At 46.9% G+C, this 11,813-nt stretch overlaps 1 protein-coding gene across 3 annotated transcripts; it reads left to right on the top strand.

The window, feature by feature from the left end:
• Window positions 1–2,239: 2,239 nt before the first annotated feature.
• LOC109745860 (auxin response factor 2) lies at window positions 2,240–11,534 on the top strand. 3 transcript variants are annotated; one of them, XM_020304972.4, is made up of 11 exons: window positions 2,241–2,766; window positions 2,866–2,922; window positions 3,023–3,214; window positions 3,302–3,386; window positions 3,702–3,792; window positions 3,874–4,038; window positions 4,900–5,019; window positions 5,090–5,162; window positions 9,944–10,103; window positions 10,172–11,055; window positions 11,125–11,534. In XM_020304972.4, the coding sequence occupies exons 1-11, from the start codon at window positions 2,515–2,517 to the stop codon at window positions 11,188–11,190; spliced, it is 2,145 nt and encodes a 714-aa protein (XP_020160561.1). In that variant the 5' UTR covers window positions 2,241–2,514; the 3' UTR covers window positions 11,191–11,534. The 3 variants fall into 3 exon arrangements, with proteins under 3 accessions (XP_040259965.1, XP_020160561.1, XP_020160562.1); XM_020304973.4 differs by having other exon boundaries at window positions 2,244–2,766; window positions 10,184–11,055; XM_040404031.3 differs by lacking the exon at window positions 3,874–4,038 and having other exon boundaries at window positions 2,240–2,766.
• The last annotated feature ends 279 nt before the right edge of the window (window positions 11,535–11,813 follow it).

Below are 11,813 nucleotides of genomic sequence, written 5' to 3'. Positions count from 1 at the left end.
ATGGTTCAAATCAAACATAGCTCCCATAATAGTCTTACAACCCAATCAAAATTTGTTTTGCATGACAAGAAAACAATATCAAATTGTGTTACCACCCAATCGAAATTTGTTTGCATGACAAGAATTAAACTCATAGATCTACTGGTTGCCAATATAAGTCCAGCGTGCTCAACCAAGTCATCCTGGAGTTGGACATGAGTATGCAAATCACGCAACTCTCGATGAAACTCGACAAACTGTTCAAAGGTTGCGGGAGGTGCATGCTCAGGCTCAACATTTTCATCCTGGAAATCAAACCCTTGGTCGTAGATGCTATCATCGCGCTCATCCTCTACGATCATGTTGTGCATGATCACACAAGCAGTCATCACCTCTCAAAGCTTCTTCATGCTCCATGTCAATGCAGGGTTACGAACAATACCCCACCGAGACTGAAGTACACCGAAAGCACGCTCCACATCCTTCCTAGCACTCTCTTGCATTTGGGCAAACCTCTGTCTCTTCTCTCCTTGCGGATTGGGTATGGTCTTCACAAGAGTGGACCACTAAGGATAGATGCCATCAGCTATGTAATATCCCTTGTTGTAATGGTGGCCATTGACCTCAAAGTTCACCTCCGGGGAGTGCCCTTCTGCAAGCCTTGCAAACACCGGAGACCGCTGAAGAACACTAATATCATTCTGAGAACCAGCCATGCCGAAGAAAGAATGGCATATCCAGAGATCTTGTGAAGCCACATCTTCAAGTATAACAGTGGCGCCTTTCACATGCCCCTTGTACTGCCCCTGCCAAGCAAACGGACAATTCTTCCACTTTCAGTGCATACAATCTATACTACCAAGCATGCACGGAAAGCCCCTCTCGGCATTGATCGCCAACAACCTCTATGTATCAGCGGCATTTGGCTCTCTAAGGTACTCCGGGCCGAACACTTTCACCACGGCCGTGCAAAAACTATACAATGAGAGGAGACATGTGGACTCACTCATACGAACATACTCATCCACAAGATCACCAGGGATTCCATATGCAAGCATGCGGGTAGCTGCAGTGCATTTCTGGTATGAAGAGAAACCAAGCTTGCCTAGGGCATCCACTTTGCACTCAAAGTATGGGTCATGCGCGACCACTCCCTCGCGAATACGATTGAACACATGCCTTCTCATTCGCGATCGGCGACAACGGCCTAAAGAGTGGACCATCCTTAAAGTAATCAGCATAGAGAAGGGTGTGCCCTTTCTCTCTATTGCGGTCCAAGGCCGGAGCATGGCCGGTGATTGATCCCCTGTACAGAGGCCGCTTCCTAGTGATGTGTTCATGTATGACCAACGCAGCTTCCAGCTCTTCATCATCCGATGAGCAAATGAAATCGTGAAAGAAACTCATCACCGCTGTCCATTGTACCTTGTGAGCAATCCGTCGAACGCCTTGCGGTCGTGGTCAGAAAGCGGCCGGATAGTGCACGGCCTGCTCCCCTCGCAGGCAGCAAAGCAAGGTTTTGGGGTCGGTGGTGGTGGAGGGCGCCCTGCGTCACCGAACGACCGGCCGGAAGAGGTTGGGGACGACGGGCGACAACGACGGCCGTAGTTTGTCTCCCACCGGCAACACAGAGAACGCCAGCCAAATTCTTTTCCGGGAGGCCGGTGCGGAGACAGCTATGACATGACGCGGTGGTGGTTGGGACGGCCCAGGTGGAACACGACGCGGCCGGGGGTGGCGATGGCGACGGCGATGGCGGGGAGGGGGGCATTTGGGGGGAGGGGTGTTGGGGCGGGTAGAGGAAGAGAAAGAGGGGTCTGTTTCACCGATGGGCGGGCCATGGCAGGACAAGGGCACGCGCCGCTCGCGTCCGCGCGTGTCCGTTCAGCCGCAAACTCACCCAAATTTGAATAAGAAATGGGTCGAAAACGGACAGAAAACGGACGACGGTCCGTTTGCAGCCGCACATTAAAAGGCATGTTTTGTCTATTTACCCTTAAATGGACGCGGGCAGTGAGGTCGCGGGTTGAAGTTGGCCTCAAATCTCGCATCTGCGACGCCGTCCGTCCTCGCTGCGCGGTTCCCGTGCCTTGCGCTCTCTTTCGTCCTCTTTCTTTTTCCAGCAGCGCAGCACTGTATGATAGGAACAGTTCTCTTCGTCCTCGACAGTCAACATAGCAGAGTCACAGACGGAACAAGTGTGAAAGCCCCGCGCGGCTTTATCCAACAAAATATACTACTCCTAGTCCGTAGCCCTGGCTCCCCCTCTGCCTCCTACGAGCTCCCCCTAGCTAGCTCCCCACCACCACCTCCTATAGCCACCCATGGCCATCACCACCATGTGTCGCCACCCCACCTCCACTCCCCACTTCCCACCGACTCCGCTTCCCCGCCCCCCATTAAACGCCCGTGAGCTAGCACGCGATCCCCTACCCACCACCGGGCGACGTGCTCCGCCTCCATCACTCCTCGACCGTTGCTCCGTGTCCGCGTTTGCTCTGCGGAAAGGCGCTGCGTCCTCACCTGACGGCGGCCATGATAGGCATCGACCTCAACACCGTGGAGGGGGACGAGGAGGAGGGCGGTCCCTCGGCTGAGCCCCCGAGGGGTACGGTGTGCCTAGAGCTGTGGCACGCGTGCGCCGGCCCCGTGGGGCCGCTGCCTCGGAAGGGCAGCGCCGTCGTGTACCTGCCGGAGGGCCACCTCGAGTACATCGGGGAAGCGGCGGGCGCGGTGGCTGCGGTGCCGCCCCACGTGTTCTGCCGAGTCGTCGATGTCAATCTCCAGGTGCGTGCGCGCGCGCGCGGCCTGGTGCTCGTGCTGTACGGTGTCCGCCGCGACCACAATGTGTTCGAGGTATTAACTGACAGAGCGTGCTCCCTGCAGGCGGACCCTGCGACGGACGAGGTTTACGCGCAAGTTTCTCTCGTGGTCGACAACGAGGTACCAGTACCACTGATCTGAATACGCCAGTAATGATAGCATCGGACATGGTCAATGTGAGCTGAACGATCAAAGGTCTGCGCGTCGGTGATGATTGCAGGAAGCCAAGAGGCGGATGCGCCAAGGGGAGAGCGAGGAAGCTTGCGAAGGTGACGGCGAGGACACCGATGCCGCGAAGCGCCGAGCGCGCATGCCCCACATGTTCTGCAAGACGCTCACGGCTTCCGACACCAGCACGCACGGGGGTTTCTCCGTGCCGCGCCGTGCCGCCGAGGACTGCTTCCCGCCTCTGGTACATGGCGTTGGTGATGAAGTGATTTTGTCGCCTCGAGGTGACTTGGTACTGGTAGTAGTGACTTCTTTTGCTTGGTGTCTGCAGGATTACAACCTGCAGAGGCCATCCCAGGAGCTTGTGGCCAAGGATCTGCACGGCACCGAGTGGAGGTTCCGACATATCTATCGAGGTACTGCAACAGCGATTCACTGGCTTATTGCTTATAGCTCAGGTTCAGCGTATTTGTCAGGCTTCCCACCTGAGATATATAGAATGCTACGACATATCATGAGGTCCGTGTTATAGAGATGGCTTATTTAGGTGTGTATAACCAGACAACAGTGAAGATTGTTGGTCATCTGCATTTGCTTTCGTTCATGAGGTGGTCTTTTGGCTATGATTTACCGTTACAGCTATTGTTAATACGAAGACCACTGGGATTTGAAGAAACCCTGAGAACATTTCTGGTCCCGAGTGGCTAACAGGTCTGCTCCCGATGTTACAGGCCAGCCACGGAGGCACCTTTTAACCACTGGATGGAGTGCATTTGTCAATAAAAAGAAGCTTGTCTCTGGGGATGCAGTGCTGTTCCTCCGGTAACGATTTATAACTCACTATGCCATTCATTGGAACTTACTCTAGCTTCCCTTCGGCAATGATTTCTTATTCCCCTCCAGAGGTGAAGATGGAGTGCTCCGATTGGGAGTGCGCCGAGCTGCTCAGCTAAAAAATGTATCTCCTGTTCCTGCACTTTTTAACCAGGACTCAAGTCTTAGTAGTCTCGGTAATGTTGCCCAGGCTGTGGCTGTGAAAAGTATTTTTCACATCTACTACAATCCCAGGTACTTTGCTGATTGTTTTCATAATTGTCTCAATTCCCTGTATTAATTAAGGTCGTACAAGTCGCTCCCTCTCCTCTCAACCATAATAAGAAAAGGTTGGACTAATGCACAGTTATAGTGTTCTCCTAGAAAAAGTTAGGCACGTCGGCAGCCATAATAAGAAAAGGTTGGATGAATACACAGTTCTAGTGTTTTCCTTGAACAAGTTGTACATGTTGGCGACCATAATAAGAAAAGGTTGGGCGAATCACTTATAGTGTTTTCCTAGAACAAATTATACTTGTCGGCTATTGTATCTTAAACTTTACGACTTGTCAGTCCTGTGCTAACTATTTCGAATACTCGTTCTTAATACCGTACAACTCATTTTTTATTCAGCATTCAGGTTCAGTTCCCTGGTGAACACAGTTTTGAGTTGCTTCTTGTTCTTTGTTGCTTCCCCAAATCCAACATTTTGTATCTCATCTCATTGGTCTATCCATCTATGTTTCCTCGTAAATGCTTAATTATCACATTACATGTTACCCTCAAAGGTCATTTAATTGTGGCATACTACACATTTGGGGCAGCCATTCAGATTTGTTTGGTCGTGTCTGAATTTGATATTTGGGAATTGACATGTTCTGTTTATTACTTGAGGAAGTTTTCATTATGCTCGTTTAGAATTAATTCAACTATTTTGAAAGTGCTCTATCCCATTGTTAACTAAAATAAAGAAAGAAATATAATTTCATCAGCACCCTGTTCAGATAGATAATGCAGATTGGTAATAATTTGTTTTTATTCTCATAATATCTGTGCATTTCTCCTGTGCAACTTGGACGGTTCATTTGTATTGAATAAGTTCATTGGACTTGACAGGTTATGTGAGTCTGAGTTCATTGTACCATATTGGAAGTTCATGAGAAGCTTCAGTCAACCTTTTTCTGTTGGAATGAGGTTCAAAATGAAATACGAAAATGAAGATGCTTCAGAAAGAAGGTATGGTGCAATAGTTAAAAAATTTCCTCTGTGGTTGGGTTCAGAATGCATAACTATTCTTGTTTTTCAGGTCAACTGGGACAATAACTGGGAGCAGAGAGTCAGACCCGAAGTCGCATGGTTCGAAGTGGAAATGTTTGGTGGTATGTTCTGCTTTCTCATGCTTGACACATCAGATGTGCACCAATGTTGGTATCGATGCATGTGCATAGTACTCTATAGGTGTATGACCATCTATCTTTATTAATTAAATGCAACAAAAGCATTGTGGTTCTCTGTCTTGGATTTCAGCATTTTGTGTTATGTGTAACTTTTCATCAGTTGGCAGATTACAGTATGCCCAGCTTGAATTTTGAATAGATGCTGGTCATTTCAAAGCATTAAGGGCCAAAGAAATCCTGTAGTTTCATTTCTGGAAAATAATGTAAATGCCTGTGAAGAAAAGTGAAGCATTGTCCATTTGTCCTAATCAAGATTACTACATTAGAATATGCCTCATTAAGTTCCAATGTTTTGCAATAATCTACACAACTGCGGTTTACTAGTAAGAGGAGCAGCATGACAGAGCAGAAGTATAGTGCACACAAAGATACAATTCATACTGCAGCCGGGGATACAGGCGGACGCGTCCGCGTAGTTGAAATTGCAATAATCCTCATTACTTTAATAATCATGTTAGTTTAATTTACCTGTTTGGGGATGGTTGCGGACGCCGTCCGCTTGCATCCCTGACGGCAGCTACTCAATTGTATACTTGTCCTACTCCTTGATTAACCATTGGAACTTGTGATCTTGGTTTTTTAGTTTGGTTTAAACCAAGGGCGGCGTTTTGGTAACCAGGGCCATCTACACCCACCCATGTACAGTAAAAAAAATAGCAAAACAATTCTAAAAATTCAAAAAAAAAAATTGGCATCCAAGATGCTCGGATGCGCTAGGAACATGCAAAATTGCCAGAACATATGACATTTGAGGAGCTGTAGACAAAAAAATCGGCTCTCACAGAAACTTTGAAAAAAGGCACTTTGGGGAACTGTTTTTCAATATAGCTCCTCGGATGTCATTTTACCATAAAAAATTGCATGCTGCTAGCGCACTCTAGCGTCTTGGATGCCAATTTTTTTTTGTAGTTTTTTGAAAGTTTTTGCTATTTTTTTTGGAATTTACTGTTCATCGAGAGTTGATGAGCCTGGGCTCATCTGTGGATTACTGGGTTTGAACCATGCTATAATAGATCAAAGTAGAAAGAGTTCTGAATGTCCATATAACGACTGCAAAACATTTGTATATATGCTATTAATCGAAACCGAGCTTCCATAAAATATTCGCTGAAATTCTTTGTCATAGATGAAATCAGCAGTTTTACCTTTTTCAAGTCAATAAACAACAACAACAACAACAACAACAACAAAGCCTTTAGTCCCAAACAAGTTGGGGTAGGCTAGAGGTGAAACCCATAAGATCTCGCAACCAACTCATGGCTCTGGCACATGGATAGCAAGCTTCCACGCACCCCTGTCCATAGCTAGCTCTTTGGTGATACTCCAATCCTTCAGGTCTCTCTTAACAGACTCCTCCCATGTCAAATTCGGTCTACCCCGCTCTCTCTTGACATTCTCCGCACGCTTTAGCGTCCGCTATGCACTGGAGCTTCTGGAGGCCTGCGCTGAATATGCCCAAACCATCTCAGACGATGTTGGACAAGCTTCTCTTCAATTGGTGCTACCCCAACTCTATCTCGTATATCATCATTCCGGACTCAATCCTTCCTCGTGTGGCCACACATCCATCTCAACATACTCATCTCTGCCACACCTAACTGTTGAACATGTCGCCTATTAGTCGGCCAACACTCAGCGCCATACAACATTGCGGGTCGAACCGCTGTCCTGTAGAACTTGCCTTTTAGCTTTTGTGGCACTCTCTTGTCACAGAGAATGCCAGAAGCTTGGCGCCACTTCATCCATCCGACTTTGATTCGATGGTTCACATCTTCATCAATACCCCCATCCTCCTGCAGCATTGACCCCAAATACCGAAAGGTGTCCTTCCGAGGTACCACCTGGCCATCAAGGCGAACCTCCTCCTCCTCACACCTAGTAGTACTGAAACCGCACATCATGTACTCGGTTTTAGTTCTACTAAGGCTAAACCCTTTCGATTCCAAGGTTTGTCTCCATAACTCTAACTTCCTATTTACCCCCGTCCGACTATCGTCAACTAGCACCACATCATCCGCAAAGAGCATACACCATGGGATATCTCCTTGTATATCCCTTGTGACCTCATCCATCACCAATGCAAAAAGATAAGGGCTCAAAGCTGACCCCTGATGCAGTCCTATCTTAATCGGGAACTCATCGGTGTCGACATCACTTGTTCGAACACTTGTCACAACATTATCGTACATGTCCTTGATGAGGGTAATGTACTTTGCCGGGACTTTGTGTTTCTCCAAGGCCCACCACATGACATTCCGCGTATCTTATCATAGGCCTTCTCCAAGTCGATGAACACCATATGCAAGTCCTTCTTTTGCTCCCTATCTCTCTCCATAAGTTGTCGTACCAAGAAAATGGCTTCCATGGTCGACCTCCCAGGCATGAAACCAAACTGATTTTTGGTCACGCTTGTCATTCTTCTTAAGCGGTGCTCAATGACTCTCTCCCATAGCTTCATTGTATGACTCATCAGCTTAATTCCACGGTAATTAGTACAACTCTGAACATCCCCCTTGTTCTTGAAGATTGGTACTAATATACTCCGTCTCCATTCTTCTGGCATCTTGTTTGCCCGAAAAATAAGGTTGAAAAGCTTGGTTAGCCATACTATCGCTATGTCCCCGAGACCTTTCCACACCTCAATGGGGATACAATCAGGGCCCATCGCCTTGCCTCCTTTCATCCTTTTTAAAGCCTCCTTGACCTCAGACTCCTGGATTCGCCGCACAAAACGCATGTTGGTCTCATCAAAGGAGTCGTCCAGTTCAATGGTAGAACTCTCATTCTCCCCATTGAACAGCTTGTCGAAGTACACCCGCCATCTATGCTTAATCTCCTCGTCCTTCACCAAGAGTTGGCCTGCTCCGTCCTTGATGCATTTGACTTGGCCAATATCCCTCGTCTTCCTCTCTCGGATCTTGGCCATCTTATAGATGTCCCTTTCGCCTTCCTTCGTGCCTAACTGTTGGTAGAGGTCCTCATATGCCCGACCCCTTGCTTCACCAACAGCTCGCTTTGCGGCCTTCTTCGCCATCTTGTACTTCTCTATGTTGTCTGCACTCCTATCCAGGTATAGGCGTCTGAAGCAATCTTTCTTCTCTTTAATCGCCTTCTGGACATCATCATTCCACCACCAGGGTATCCTTATCTTCGCTTCTCCTTCCCCTAGACACTCCAAACTCCTCCGAGGCCACCTTACAAATGCAAGTCGCCATCTTCATCCACACATTGTCCGCATCCCCTCCTTCCTCCCAAGGGCCCTTCTTAATGACCCTCTCCTTGAACGCCTGAGCTACCTCCCCCTTGAGCTTCCACCACTTCGTTCTAGCGACTTTGGCACGCTTATCCCGCTGGACACGAATCCGAAAGCGGAAGTCAGCAACCACCAGCTTATGCTGGGGTACAACACTCTCTCCAGGTATCACCTTACAGTCTAGGCACGCACGCCTATCTTCTCTTCTCGAGAGGATGAAATCAATCTGGCTAGAGTGTTGGCCACTACTAAAAGTCACCAGATGTGATTCTCTCTTTCTAAAGAGGGTGTTAGCTACAATCATGTTGTAGGGTAGAGCAAAGCTTAAGACATCTTGTCCTTCTTGATTCCTGATGCCATAGCCAAAGCCCCCATGCGCCCCTTCAAAACCTGTGTTAGATGTACCCACGCAGCCATTGAGGTCTCCTATGAAGAGCTTCTCACCAATCGGTACACTCCTAACCATGTCTTCCAGGCCTTCCCAGAACTCCCTCTTGGTGTTCTCATTCTGGCCTACTTGCGGGGCATACGCGCTGATAACATTGAGAACCAAGTCCTCAAGTACCAACTTGACCAGGATAATCCGGTCCCCACGTCTCTTGACGTCTACCACTCCATACTTGAGGCTCTTGTTGATCAAGATGCCTACGCCATTTCTGTTTGCAGCCGTCCCCGTGTACCACAGCTTGAAGCCGGTATCCTCCACCTCCTTCGCCTTCTGTCCTCTCCATTTGGTTTCTTGGACGCAAAGGATATCAACACCTCTCCTCACCGCTACATCAACTAGCTCCCGAAACTTCCCTGTCAGAGACCCTACGTTCCAGCTACCTAAGACCCTTGCTCATTTTCCACTAAATCCGGGCGCCGATGTAGCGCGCCACTAAGGATGCGACGACCCGATCCTCGCTCACTTGCCACCGTATCCGGATCAAGATACGGCGCGCCACCTGGGGGGTGACGGCCCGGCCCTTGCCCATTTTCCACTACACCCGGGTTCCGATGTGGCGCGTCGCTGAGAGGGTTACGCCCCAACGAAAATCTTTTGGGTTTCATCTCCATAAGAGTGGCTGAGTTTTTACGTTGGCTCGCCAAGCCTATCACAACCCTCCTCCTTTACCCGGGCTTGGGACCGGCTATGTTGAGACAACATAGGCGGAGTTACCTTTTTCAAGTCAATGTGATCAGAAATTCCCAATGGTGGAACAAGGTTGAAACCTTGCAATATACTATGTTTAATGTCCCATGGCAAAGTTCTCACAAGGATATGTGAACCCTGGAATTTAGCATTGTGCTAGTTGGTTTCCAGGATTGCATAGGATGTAAATTTAGAACCATATTTTGCATGCCATGTTGAACAAGGAATCTTAGTCATTTACTTGATCTGTTCTCATTAGATTCCTTGTCCTTAAATCATGTTTGAGCATTGTGTTGACTGATGGAAAACTTACAGGTGAGATGGGACGATGATGTAGAGTGCCGTCGGCCTAATAGGGTATCTCCTTGGGAGATTGAACTTACTGGATCGGTTTCGGGATCTCATCTGTCCTCTCCCCATTCAAAACGGCTGAAGCCATGCCTCCCCCAAGTTAATCCAGATATGTTGCTTCCAAGTAGGTTGGGTTGTAAGTGAAGAGATAATCATTTGATACACTGTTATGCCCTACTGAACTTTTTTTAGCCATTTTGGCAGGTGGAAGTGTTTCTTCGGATTTTGCGGAATCTGCCAGATTCCACAAGGTCTTGCAAGGTCAAGAATTATTGGGTTCTAAAGCCCATGATGGTACTGTTAATTCAGCTTCTGATGCTTCTCAGGCGTCTGAAGCAAGAAATTTTCAGTACAGTGATGATCGGAATTGCTCTATCAACATGAGTAACATTCCAGGGGTTCCAGGACTTGGTGCTAGAACCCCGCCTGAAAACCATGGATTTTCCTACCACTGCTCAGGCTTTGGGGAGTCTCAAAGATTCCAAAAGGTCTTGCAAGGTCAAGAAGTGTTTCGTCCTTATGAAGGAGGAACTTCGTCTGATGCTGTTATAAGAGGTTCTAGCTTCTGTCAACCTGATGGCAACTATACATCTGGTGCAACATATAAATGGCTTACATCACAAGGATACAATTATCGTGGGCCAGTAACACCAGCAATGCCTCAAGCATCCTCTCCATTATCTGTGCTAATGTTCCCTCAAACTAGTTCCAAGATACATGGCTTTGAATACGTATGCAGAAGCCTGGATAAGGATGATAATATTAGACATGTTACGGTCAACACTACTCAAGATATGGGAAGAACCAGTCATACATTACCTCTCTGGCCTCATCTTGTTTCAGGCAAAGCAATAGCTAGTTGTACTAGAACTAAAAGGTTGCACTCCATCAGCAGTGCAGAGCATGAACCAAATGACAAGGATGTTCACACAAATGGCTGCAAAATCTTTGGTATCTCTTTGACTCAGAAGGTTCGAGTATGCGATGAAGTGGAATGTAGCAGTGCGAATTGTGATTTTCAGCTCCAGCCTTTAAAGCCACAAATGTCAAAATCACTAGGCAACAGTTGTGCTACTGTAAGTTCTTCATGCATAATTTTTTGGCAGCTTCTTGATGCAATTGCTTATTAACCGAAATTTTCGCAGGTTCATGAGCAAAGGCCTGCTGTTGGCATGGTGGTTGACCTTTCTGCGGTTGATACGATGATCTGATTCGTCTAACTGTGTCCTGGGAGGAGAAGCAGGGCCTACAGCAGGATTCATGTTAGTGATGTGATACTCAATGATGCAAAGCTTCCACCTGGTTATTTCATCCCTATGTGCACAGTTTGCACCGAGTTCAGTAAACACATCATGGTTGATGAGTTGCTGATGCTTATCAAATTTGTAATGCACTTTTATAATTTGATTTGTTATAACATCTATCTGAAGCTCTCTTTTGAATCGTCATTTATGTTGTACGAGCTGCTAGTGTGTTTTTAAGCTGCATGCTATGTTATAACATGTTTGTACTAGCACGATTTAATTTTGAAGAAAAGATGCAGTTCTTGTTTGAATTAGCACCATTTATTACAAAGTACTCCCATTTTAAATTATAAAGTGTATTTTTTTAGAAGTTAATTTTCTGTATGTTTGACCAATTTTATAGAGAACATATCGGTATCTATAGTACCAAATTAATATTATTAGATTCATCATATAATATACGTTCATATTATTTTTTATTATTATAGATGTTTGATATTTTTCTATAAACTTGGTCAAACATAGATATTTGACAAAATATACCTTACATTTCGAAGTGGAGGGAGTCGGTCAATGTAGTTCATGTTGGT

Source organism: Aegilops tauschii, chromosome 3 (assembly GCF_002575655.3).
Source record: "Aegilops tauschii subsp. strangulata cultivar AL8/78 chromosome 3, Aet v6.0, whole genome shotgun sequence".
NCBI classification, from domain to species: Eukaryota; Viridiplantae; Streptophyta; class Magnoliopsida; order Poales; family Poaceae; genus Aegilops; species Aegilops tauschii.
This window is presented reverse-complemented; position numbering and strand designations above follow the sequence as displayed.